The sequence below is a fragment of the Oncorhynchus mykiss genome, chromosome 23 (genome assembly GCF_057628025.1).
Source record: "Oncorhynchus mykiss isolate SJ-2025 chromosome 23, ASM5762802v1, whole genome shotgun sequence".
NCBI lineage: Eukaryota > Metazoa > Chordata > Actinopteri > Salmoniformes > Salmonidae > Oncorhynchus > Oncorhynchus mykiss.
In genome coordinates, this window is record NC_143044.1 from 13,887,799 (window position 1) to 13,900,647 (window position 12,849).

The following is a 12,849-nucleotide window of genomic DNA, read 5'->3' on the forward strand; positions in this document are numbered from 1 at the left end:
ATATTATTTGGAATATACGTCTGCGTTGTCGTGACAGCTCTTTCCTGTGGATTTCTGAACAAAACTGAGGTATTTTGGGTATAAAAATAATCTTTATGGAACAAAAGGAACATTTTTTTGTGTAACTTGGAGTCTAGTGAGTGAAAACATCCGAAAATCATCAAAGGTAAACGATTAATTTGATTGCGTTTCTGATTTTCGTGACCTAGCTACTACTAGCTACTATGCTTAGTGTACATAATGTTTTGTTATGCTATCGATAAACTTACACAAACGCTTGGATTGCTTTCGCTTTAAAGCATAATTTCAAAATCTGAGACGACAGGTGGATTAACAAAAGGCTAAACTGTGTTTTGCAATATTGCACTTGTGATTTCATGAATATTAATATTTTTTAGTAATATTATTTGACTGTGGCACTATGCTATTCAGCGGTTGCTGACGAAAATTATCCCGCCAATGGGATGGTAGCGTCAAGATTAACAGATCAATGTGTGTGCAGCACTGGAGGCTGCTGAGGGGAGGACGGCTCATAATAAATGCTGGAATGGAGTGGATGTGTTTTAAACCATTACAGACATTATTCCATTCTAGCACAACACAGCTGATTCAAATAACCAACTCATCATCAAGCTTTGATTAGTTGAATCAGCTGTGTAGTGCTAGGGTTAAAAACCTAAATGTGCACCCACACATTTGTAAGGAACTCTCCTCACCTTGTTGTCTAGGTCTTAATTGAAAGGAAAATCCAAAAACCCGCAGACACTTGGCCCTCCGTGGAATCAGTTTGACACCCCTGAGGTACATCCTAGCAGAGAGTTGTGAAATTAGAAATTGATCACATTTGAGAAGTGTGAAGTTACTATGTTAGAAAAGAGAGGGAAAATCCAGTTTCTGATTGTGGTAGACATTGGTGTCTGCAAAGAAAAGCCAAGATAATGATTGTTACATAAGTATCTAGACCAGGGATGGGCAGCTCCAATCCACCGGGGCCTTTTGCCCCAGCCCCAGCTAACACACCAATATTCAACTATTTCTGATCTTCAGAATACAATTTGTGTAATCAGCTGTGTTTGCTAGAGATCGGAAAAACTGTGACACCACTCCAGCTCCCGAGGATTGGAGTTGTCCATCCCTGATCTAGAGCTGGAGTTGCGCATCTAGATTTAAACTTCAATTCACATTGATTCTTGTAATAAGGTGTTGTAGTCAAAGTGCCTTGAATCCCTAGTCTGCTGATGATCAACCGTTTCACATCATCTTATTTTCTGTTGAGAATTTGCATCTTAGATCAGAGAAAACACACACCTCTACACATCTATTTTTGACTTTAACTTTAAGTTGAAAGGTTCAAGATTGCATGTGTGGGATATTATCCTTTGCTCCGCTGTTTCATTTGATGTCTGGGTTGCTGTGAAGCTAGACATCCAGTAATGATTCCAGACAGGAAGGTTCAAACAGGAAGCAGCTCTCTGGGGACAGGGTATTTTTATGTCTGAGTAATGGCTCCACATAATACAAATTTTTCTGTTAATGTCATGTTGGATATCAATGTGGTCCCCTGTGAGGAGTCATTCGGATATGTCTGGTCTCTTTTCATCATTTCGGTTAGTGGTTCCCAAACATGATGTCGGGACCCCAATAGTGTCCGTTCCACTGACATTTAAATGGAGTCACCTTTGAAAATATGTTATCATATCAAACAAATAATGTTTTTTATTTTCAAATGGGTATAGAATATACATTTTAGAGTCAACTCAGGATTTTTTTTAAAGTATTAGAACGTGTTGTATTGTCTGAGTTTGCTTGGTACTTATGTACAGTATGTATGGTAATAGGGTGCTCCTATGTCTACACTCTGTATGGTTTATACAGCACCTTCAAAAAGATTTCAGGCCCCATTACTTTTTCCACATTTTGTTGTGTTACACCCTGAATTTAAAATGATTGCATTTAGATACCTCATAATTTCAAAGTGGAATTATGTTTTTATATCTAACTTTGTTATTCATACAAAATGAAAAGCTATAATGTCTTTAGTCAATAAGAGTTCAACCCCTTTGTTATGGCCTAAATAAGTTCAGGAGTAAACATTTACTTAACAAGTCACATGCTATAAGTTGCATGTTTTTTGAATACTATCTCATCTCTGTTCCCCATACACGCAATTATCTGTAAGGTCTCTCAATTTCAAACACAGATTCAACATCAAAGACCAGGGAGGTTTTCCAATGACTCAAAGAATGGCACCTATTGGTAGATATATACGGAAAAAAAAGCAGATTTAGAATATCCCTTTGTGCACGGTGAAGTTATTAATTATACCTTGGATGTTGTATCAATACACCCAGTCACTACAAAGTTACAGGCATACTTCCTAACTCAGTTGCCGGAGAGGAAGGAAACCGCTCAAGGATTTGATTATGAGTCGAATTAAACAGTTACAGAGTTGAATGGCTGCGATGGGAGAAAACTGAGGATGATTTCAATGACAGAGTGAAAATAATAATACAAATTTACAGAACATAAATATTCCAAAACATACATCTTGTATGCAACAAAGCACTAAAGTAATACTACAAAAAAAAGTTTGTGCCTAAATGCAAAGCCTTATGTTTGGGTCCAATCCAACACGGTAACTGACGCCTTATTTTCAAGCATGATAATGGCTGCATCATGGTATTGGTGTGCTTGACATCAGTAAATAAAGGGTAGTTTTCCCGGAAAAAAAATAAATAGGATGGAGCTAAGCACAGGAAGACTCCTACAGGAAAACCTGCTTCACAACAGACACTCCTAGAGGAATTCACCTTTCAGCAGGACAATAACCTACAACACAAGTCGAAATATACATAGGAGTTGCTTACCAAGAAGATAGTGAATGTTCCTGAGTGGCCAATATACAGTTTTGACTTAAATCTGCTTAAAACTCTGCCTTCTAAAGTTCTAGAAAAAGCCATATCTCAGACTGGCCAATAAAAATAAAAGATTAAGATGGGCAAAATAACACAGACACTGGACAGAGGAACTCTGCCTAGAAGGCCAGCATCCTGGAGTCGCCTCTTCACTGTTGACATTGAGACTAGAGGTCGACTGATTAATCGGAATGGCCAATTAATTAGGGCCGATTCAAAGTTTTCATAACAATTTGAAATCGGTATTTTTGGGCGCTGATTTGCCGATTTATTTTTAATTTTTTATACCTTTATTTAACTAGGCAAGTCAGTTAAGAACACATTCGTATTTTCAATGACGGCCTAGGAACGGTGGGTTAACTGCCTCGTTCAGGGACAGAACGACAGATTTTCACCTTGTCAGCTCGGGCGATCCAATCTTGCAACCTTACAGTTAACTAGCAATAACAACCTGCCTCTCTCTCGTTGCACTCCACAAGGAGACTGCCTGTTACGCGAATGCAGTAAGCCAAGGTAAGTTGCTAGCTAGCATTAAACTTATCTTATAAAAAACTATCAATCATAATCACTAGTTAACTACACATGGTTGATGATATTACTAGATATTATCTAGCGTGTTCTGCGTTGCATATAATCTGATTGAGCATACAAGCATACAAGTATCTAAGTATCTGACCCTTTGCTATGAGACTCGAAATTGAGCTCAGGATGTTTCCATTGATCATCCGTGAAATGTTTCTTGAACTCTATTGGAGTGCACCTATCTACAATTAAATTTATTGGACATGATTTGGAAAGGCACAGTTTGATATGATATGTTTGCTATTCTGCTTTTCATGAAAGTTCTGAACCCTGCCTATTACTGTATCCGGGAGGCAATACATCTTTCAGGATGTCATAACTCCTGGTCGGAGTAGATTAACACGAGGAGAGTCAAAGATACATGTCAAATAGTAGGGGCACACAATTCTTGGTTGTTTGAAAACTAACTTTTTTGGACACTTACTTTTTGACAGAAACCAGAAGTTGGAGACAAGGAGTAGATATTTAATTTATACTTTTTGACAGACACTCGATTTAGAACACAGAGATATATACAGTCAGTACATAGACCATGTGCATATCAAGTGAAATGGGATAAGAACATCATGAAAACCACAGAGTGACAAGGGTCCTCAAAGGCAGGATATGATACGTGTTAAGTGTGTTCAGATAAGTGTGTTCAGTCATAGGAACTGTCTGCAATGGTGAGATTCTTCTAACACTCCTATTTCTTTCAGGCAGCTGGATGGAAAAGCAGAAGGCCACACCAGAAACCATTACAGAACTTCACACCTTTCTACACAAAACATTGTACCCTTCTTCACAGTCTGCCTGTATCTCATATCTAAAGGTGAGAGTGCACCCACATCATGGTGAATTAGGAAAGCATGTGAGGGTGCATATTATCTATATGTACAGGAAATGTGTAATCATTCAACATAATTACAATAAGAAACATACAAAACGTAAAAGCTGAATTTTGGATCAGTCATTCATCCTTCAAATTCTAGGGCTAAATGATTTAAATTAAGATAACTTCTGGCTCTGCAACAAGTATTTGTACATGCCAACCATAATCCATATCCCTCAATGTAAGTTGTTCAAATTAGCTATGTGGCCTGTTGTAATTATTTTCCGGTTTTTGACACAGTGTGGATGGCTTTGATCCACTCCTTCCTCTCCTCGGGTGTAGTCGCTTGTAAGAAATAGTGTGTGTCGTCTGAAGTGATGATCTCAAAGAGATTCCCATCAACATCATACCTCTTGGCTGAACCAAGAAACAATGAAGAAGAAAAAATTGTCAAAAGAGTTTAAAGGTAATTGCTAACAGTAAACTTCATAGTCCTAGATTCAATCAGATCAAGCATTAACCGGGATAGCAGACACCCGCATAGTGGATGATTTGGCGGTGTCAGAGGTGGAACTGGGTTGGAGCAGTCAAATCGGTGAGCAGCTGCTCTTGTGATCATGGTCACGAAGCCCCCCCCCCCCCCCCCCCCCCCCATTCACGCAGTTCAGAATGAGAAAGTGTAGGCCATAATTACACTCAAATTGAAAAATCATGAAACAAAATATTGAGTATTTCTACAATCCTAATCAGGGTGTAGATTATATGTCACCTTCTAGTGTTTCAAACTTGTAAACAAGGCTGCATGGGCAATGGCATCTTTAGGTGTAATGCCTGGAGCCACTTGTGGATTTGACAGCTCTAACTCAGTTCCACCTCTGACACCGCCAAAACAACCGCAATGAATTGAGCACTAAGTCACAGTGAGTACAGTTACATGCATACAATATTGTGATTATTGTGGGAGATAGTCAGATTAATTTAATAGTTTGATTACAACGTTTACATGCCTTGCAAGAAGAACGATTTCCCTAATAAACATATTTATATGGACACATCTAAAAATAGGCTACCTTATGGCATTCTGATTAATGCATAAAATCTAAATAATCAAAATAAATGTTCTACCACAGCGACCATTTTATTTTCCGGAAGCATGTTTGATTTTGAGTTCGGACATATAAAGATTGTATACATAATTTTTTGCCAGTAGTGCTGTGGAACATCCAGGTGCTCTTTTTCAAACATCCGTTTTTTTTAGACACCAGTGGCTTCTTCCATGGTTTCCTCCCATGAACACCATTCTGGTTTAATGTATTACGTATCGTAGACTCGTCAACAGAGATGTTAGCATGTTCCAGAGATTTTTGTAAGACTTTAGCTGACACACTAGGATTCTTTTTAACCTCATTGAGCATTTTGTGCTGTGATCTTGCAGTAATCTTTGCAGGATGGCCACTCCTAGGGAGAGTAGCAGCAGTGTTGATTTTTTCCCATTTATAGACAATTTGTCTTACCGTGAACTGATGATCATCAAGGCTTTTAGAGATCATTTGTAACCCTTTCCAGCTTTTTGAAAGTAAACTATTCTTAAGCTTAGGTCTTCTGAGATCTATTTTGTTCGAGGCATGGTTCACATTAGGCAATTCTTCTCGTGAATAGCAAACTTACATTTTGTGAGTGTTTTTTTGTAGGGCAGGGCAGCTCAAACCAACATCTCCAATCTCGTCTCATTGATTGGACTCCAGGTTAGCTGAATCCCGACTCCAATTCACTTTTGGTGGTCATTAGCCTTGGGTTCACATACTTTTTCCAACCTACACTGTGAATGTTTAAATGATGTATTCAATATAGACAAGACAAATATCATAATTTGTGTGTTATTAGTTTAAGCACACTGTGTTTGACTATTGTCGTGACTTAGATGAATATCAGATGTGAAGTTACGACCAATTTATGCAGATATCCAGGTCATTCAAAAGGGTTCACATACTTTTTCTTGTCACTGTACTAACAATTTGAAAGATTACAAAAAAAACAGGTGTTATTAATCGGCGTACACTTACTTCGATTTTGACCTTAAGCTAATTAAGATAAGCAGAGTAAGGCGTTTACATGACTATTGCATAATCTGCCTGCTGCCATAATCAGTTTAATATCGAATTATTACTGTGCATGTAAATGAACTCAGTGTGGGATTTGGATCGGTGTAAATTCACCCCCCAGTAATTAACTCACCCTCAGGAACAAACTCCACTGCTGTGATCACAGACCCTCGCAGGTGGATAGAGCCCAAAGGGTTCTCATCAACCTACAGAAAGAGAGGGTGGGGAAGGGGGAGAAAGAGGGATTGAGGGCAAAGAGAGAGAGAAAATAACAGATTAGCTAGAGAGACAAAGTCAGGATGGAGATGAATGAAAGACATTAGCCAAGAGCGAGGGAAAGATTGAGAAAGACACATTTTTATATTCTTGAAAAATTATATTGAAATTGAAAATAATTTTGTGTCATGTTCCACTCTGCTGTAATCCTGTACCTTGGAGGGGTCGTAATAGTGAATATAAGCAGGATCATCCCGGAGGATGAACTTCCGCACGTTCCAGTTTTTCCTCCGATGACCCTGGGGGAAAAAGAGTGAGCATGAAAACAAACCCTCATGGATGGTACTATCAGTTGTGAAAACAGTACCGACCACAGATATGGTGCTGTGTGTGGGGTACTTTACATCCTTTTTATAGATTTAGTACTTTACACAATTTCTGCCTGCAGATTACCCCTTTAAGTGTGGAATAAAGCATCATTCAGGACATCCCAAAATATATATATTTTTATTTTACCAGGTAAATTGACCGAGAACACATTCTCATTTACAGCAACAACCTGGGGAATAGGTACAGGGGAGAGGAGGGGGATGAATGAGCCAATTGTAAACTGGGGATGATTAGGTGACTGTGATGGTATGAGAGACAGCTTGGGAATTTAGCCAGGACACTGGGGTTAACAGCCCTACACTTACAATAAGTGCCATTGGATCTTTAATGACATCAGAGAGTCGGGACACCCGTTTAACATCCCATCTGAAAGACAGCACCCTACACAGGGAAATGTCCCCAATCACTGCCCTGGCACATTGGGATATTTATTTTAGACCAGAGGAAAGAGTGCCTCCTGCTGGCCCTCCAAAACCACTTCCAGCAGCATGTGGTCACCCATCCAGGCACTGACCAGGACCAACCCTGCTTAGCTTCAGAAGCAAGCTGGCAGTGGGATGCAGGGTGGTATGCTGCTGGTAATCCGGTAATAATCACAATTGTTCATCCCCTAGATATTCAATGAGTGTTTAGACAGTCTTACCTGTTTGAGTAAGCAGCCCTGTTTTATTATGTTACCCCTAAATTCCTCCTTCAAAATCACATCTTCATCACTGGAGTAGCCTTCACAGAAGAACCCACTGTCTGCCTGCAACACACCGTACAATGTAAATTCCCATTTGGATATAGTATTATCTCATAATTTAAAACTCACTTATAATAAATACATTGTAGCTTTTTCCCTCTCATGAGGGAAGGAAGACCAAGAGTTACTTCTGCTTCAGAGGATAAGTTAATTAGACCAGCCTCAGAAATTGCAGCCCAAATGTATGCTCCAGAGTTCAAGTAAAACACACATCTCAAAATCAACTGTTCAGAGGAGACTGCGTGAATCAGACTGCGTGAAACACTAAATGACAAGAATAAGATGAAGAGACTTGCTTGGGCCAAGAAACACCAGCAATGGACATTAGACAGGTGGAAATCTGTCCTTTGGTCTGATGAGTCCAAATGTGAGATTTTTGGTTGCAACCGCCATGTCTTTGTGAGACGCAGAGTAAGTGAATGGATGTTCTCTGCATGTGTGGTTCCCGCCGTGAAGCATGGAGGAGGAGGTGGGATGGTGTGGGGGTGCAGTGATTTATTTAGAATTCAAGGCACACTTAACCTCCATGGCTCCCACAGAATTCTGCAGCGATACACCATCCCATCTGGTTTGCGCTTAGTGGGACTATCATTTGTTTTCAACAGGACAATGACTCAGCACACCTCCAGGCTGTGTAAGGGCTATTTGACCAAGAAGGAGAGTGATGGCGTGCTGCATCAGATGACCTGGACTCCACAATCAACCAACCTCAACCCAATTGTGATGGTTTGGGATGAGTTGGAAAAGCAGCCAACAAGTGCTCAGCATGTGTGGGAACTCCTTCAAGACTGTTGGAAAATCATTCCAGGTGAAGCTGGTTGAGAGAAGGCCAACAGTGGGCACAGCTGTCATCAAGGGTAGCTACTTTGAAGTATCTAAAATATATTTTGATTTGTTAAATGACTTTTTTTAGTTACTACATGATTACGTGTTATTTCATAGTGTTGCGGTCTTCACTATTATTCTACAAAGTAGAAAATAGTAAAAAAAACACAAAAAAAACTTGAATGAGTAGGTGTGTACAAACTTTTGACTGGTACTATATGTACAGTATGTTTCTAACATCAGAAGTGGTCAAACATATCCCAATCTGTGTGGTCTTCTAGCAAAGGACCACTATATCTCCATATCTTCTAGCATATATGGAATAATATATTGAGACTAGCAGCTACATTACTAACAACAATAATCAACCCATCCACTCACAAAGTAATAGAGTGCATCTGGATCATCGAGGACGGCAGACTCTGCTCCTCCCTCGACTGCCTCTTTGGACATGTCCCCTGCGGGCTGCAGGAAACCTTCGGTAAGGAGTCCTGTAGCCAACATCAGAGCCTCATGCCTGTTCCTGGCCTTGTCCTTAGAAATCAGCCAGTCCACCACCGTACCACCTGAAGAGACATGCATAAAGAAGATAATCAAAAGTGGTATGATCTATCGCAATGAGACTCAATGACTCAAAACAAGTTAAAGGAAATCCACTGTCACCTAAGTCCAAATACATTTTTGTGCTACTGTACCTGTGAAGCAGTGATTGTAGACTCTCTTCTCCTTCTCCAGCTTCAGCTCTTTGACACCATCCTCCTGGTCTCTCATTAGAATGTACAGCTCACTGAGAAAAGGCAGACAAGAAAGTAGACAAGACTTCGTAAGTTATCAAATGACTTAGTTCCAATTACCTGTACGTAGCTCCTGTAAGTGTAGTCATGGATTATAGGTAGTTTGTATGTCAGGTCATAGGTCATACCTGAGGTTGATGGTATCAGGGAGGCGAATGGACCTCCTTGTGGACTTCCTGGTGAACTTTCTGTCCCCCTGCAGACAGGTGATGACTCTCTTGATGTCCTTCACCCAGGACTCTCTCTCCTCCAGGTGGGATGCCTGGAAGTAATGGTCCTGGTTCTTGGCCGTTCTCAGCTTAAAAACAAACTGCAAGAAAATGACAATGTTGCAGTACATGGGGGGGAGGGGCACTACAGTAATGATAGACACTTACACTCGTATTTAATACTGAAAGGTGACGTGACCGTACCGTCCTCTTGCTGAAGTCCTGACAGGGGCTGGTCAGAACAGCTCCCTTCAGTGGGATCATTCCTTTGGAAGCGTCGTCTGTCTTTCTCTTGAAGAACTCCACCCCATCTTCAGACAACACCACCCACACCACTTTCCATGAGTTCAGCACTGTGCCCTGAGGAGTAAAGGAGGAAATGTACATGTTGTTAGAATTTGTAATCACATTGTGATTGTGTAGTCATTGAGTTGAGCTGTTTCTGTTATTACACAAGTGAATCTGTCCCTATACCACAGATATTCCACAACCGCTCAACTCTGTTCCTCAAATTCAAATACATTACAATTAGAAACATGTAGATTAAAGTAGATTACATTGTTAACAGACAGGTATAAGAGAAATATCATGTAAAGTGTTATCAAATCCATATCAGCTTGCCTGGATGCTGGGCATGAAATGTATATACTGTAGCTAACATGAATAATGTATTTTAGTATTTTAATGTTGCTTAATCAATCCTTACAAATAGAGAATATTCTCAAGAGCAAAAAAGAAAAAGGTAATACAAAAAGGAAGCATACGCATAGGAAATCATCAATCCAATACCCAATTTCGTGAAATGTTCTCTTTTCAGTTTCACTCATCTTTGTTAATGAAGGTTCAACATAGATGCAGATGTATGATGCAAAAGTATCACAGGCACTACCTATACTTCTACTAATATGAACCAATGATACTGAACAACTGATAACAATCGGAGGGCATAAGAATAGCACAGGCAAAAGTTTATACGCAAAGAACAGTATAGTATGTGACATGACATAATCATCTTCTACTCAATAGATTAAGTTATATAGATTATGATTAATCCAGTGAGGTCATGGGTTATCCATCTTCATCTGACCCCAAACTAAGAGTCACGGGACCAATCATCTGAGTTAGTCATTTGTCAGGCCATGAGAAATACAAAGAGTGAAGACTATTTTCAGATAATGTGGTATGTGGGGGAAACAGTTGTTGCTATCTGCTCATGTCTCTCTCTAAATTAAGCTAAATTACAAAAAACAACGTGTGCTGTAGGAAACTACACTACACACTATACTATTCTTAGATCATGTGTAGTACTTATACTACAGACTGTACTATTCCTCGATCATGTGTAGTACTTAGTTTAGAATGTTGTAGTATACTGTAGAATACTATAGTAAATACTACAATATCCACAAAAATAACTGTGTACTAAATACTGCAAAAACCTCTGCCAAAACACTACAGTCCACAAAAACACTACATTTTTTTCACTATAGTACACACTACAGTATGTACTTTGCATATATTCTGCCCATTCCCCTCCCCCATATCCCAATTTGTGCACTCCGTAAGTAAGAAACCTACATGCCATGTATAAAGCATATGGTTATAGACAAGAGCAGAAGCACTGAATTCTCTGTTCAGAACCCAGTTTGCCCTACCTACAGGTTATGGCACATTTGTTCTCTTATTATTTCTCCAGTAGGTTTCCTCTATGTCAAAGATAATAAAACAAAAATACTACAGTAAACACTACAGTAATGTCCCCCAAAACACTACAGTAAATACTACAGTATACCATACTACAATCGGCAAAAACACTACAGTAATTTATCTAGTATATACTACTCTTTTTTTTTACTAAAGTATGTATACTATAGTAAACTGTAAATACTGCAGTAAATACTATAGTATTCACTGTTGTGTTTTTATCGTACTGAAGTAAATACTGCAGTAAAGTCCGCAACAACACTACAGTGAATACTGTAGTATTTCTACCATAGTACACACTATATCATTTTTTTCATGTGGAAAGCGTCTCAGGGCAAATGCAAATAGTTCTAGAACTAATCTACTAACTTCCAGTTTAATTTAGAGCACTTGACTGACAACTTAAGTAGGACATGTAAAAAGTCAAATATAGTGCCAGCTGACGATGTTACTAGCTCTTGTCAGTCTCTACATTGATGGATCTTGTCCCTAACGTTCTCAAATGTGAGATCATCTATTTTCTGATAACTAAGCCGTCCACAACACATCTACAGTATTACATTCTGGCCCAAGTTCAACACAAAGACCTATAGTAATCAAGTTTTTTTTTAAGAGGAACATGTTTTCCTCTATCACCCTCACCTTTTTGACCAGGTATCCTTCTTTGATCTGTTTTGGCTCCATATCCTCTGGCTGCTGGTCTCCGTATCTGAGTGACTGATGCAGACACGGTCACTCTTTCTCTACAGTAGTTTTAGGAGGAACACCCATCACCCTCACATACAACCTCCAGTATTGTGTGCTTCTGCTAGAGATAGGGGGAAGTTCATTGGGGTGTGTCACAATGCTGGTGGCTTGCATGGCTTCCCCTTCCTACTCAGTGGTAGTAAAAATGGTTGGCCACGGCTCATTCTCTCCCTGTTTGGACTTGGTCAAAGAGAGGATGCCTATGTAACTGTTTGATATTGAACCTTGGTTGTAGTCAGGGGTTGCTCCTTTCTGTTCCTTTTTAAACCTCTTAAATATATATATTTTTTTAAATTTAGCTCAACATTAAATGACTTCACCAATGAATAGAGCAGCTTGCTATGGAGCAGGCAAACTATGTACATGCATTGGACAGACAAGTGTAGTGTTGGGTGCGATATGCTGGTTGATTTTTTTTGTCATGGCAACAAAAGAGGCTGTTAAGAATAAGCTGAATACTTTCTTACTGAAACAGCATTCCAATCTCACAGTATGGTGGACTGGGAGTTAGACACCAAGTAAATTATCAGGGTAAACTCATTTATTGATTTTATTTTTTTACATCAGTGTGGAGGCTAATAAATGTAAAATAGCCATTTTGGATCATCTGAAACAATCCCACTGGGCACATAATTTCAACAACATCAACAAATCCAATGTGATGATGTTGAAGTTGTATCAACATTGATGTTGTATCAACGTGGAAAACTGATTGGATTTGAAAAAAGTAATCAATGTTTTTTTTCCACCAAACTTTTCAACGAAATCCAATGACATGGTGTGTTGTTATCTTGGCAGGATGTGGTTTC

General features: G+C 39.3%; 1 protein-coding gene across 2 annotated transcripts; it reads right to left on the reverse strand.

Moving 5' to 3' along the window:
• Nucleotides 1-3,941: 3,941 nt before the first annotated feature.
• On the reverse strand, nucleotides 3,942-12,277 carry LOC100136042 (pleckstrin). Of its 2 annotated transcripts, XR_005039090.2 has the most exons (10): nucleotides 11,936-12,277; nucleotides 9,794-9,949; nucleotides 9,509-9,690; nucleotides 9,282-9,373; nucleotides 8,968-9,152; nucleotides 7,660-7,764; nucleotides 6,842-6,925; nucleotides 6,544-6,616; nucleotides 5,977-6,127; nucleotides 3,942-4,725 (listed from the first exon to the last, which is right to left on the reverse strand). XR_005039090.2 is itself a non-coding variant. In NM_001124363.1 (9 exon segments), coding segments are annotated over 9 exon segments (1,059 nt in total). In that variant the 5' UTR covers nucleotides 11,978-12,015; the 3' UTR covers nucleotides 3,954-4,585.
• Nucleotides 12,278-12,849: the final 572 nt, after the last annotated feature.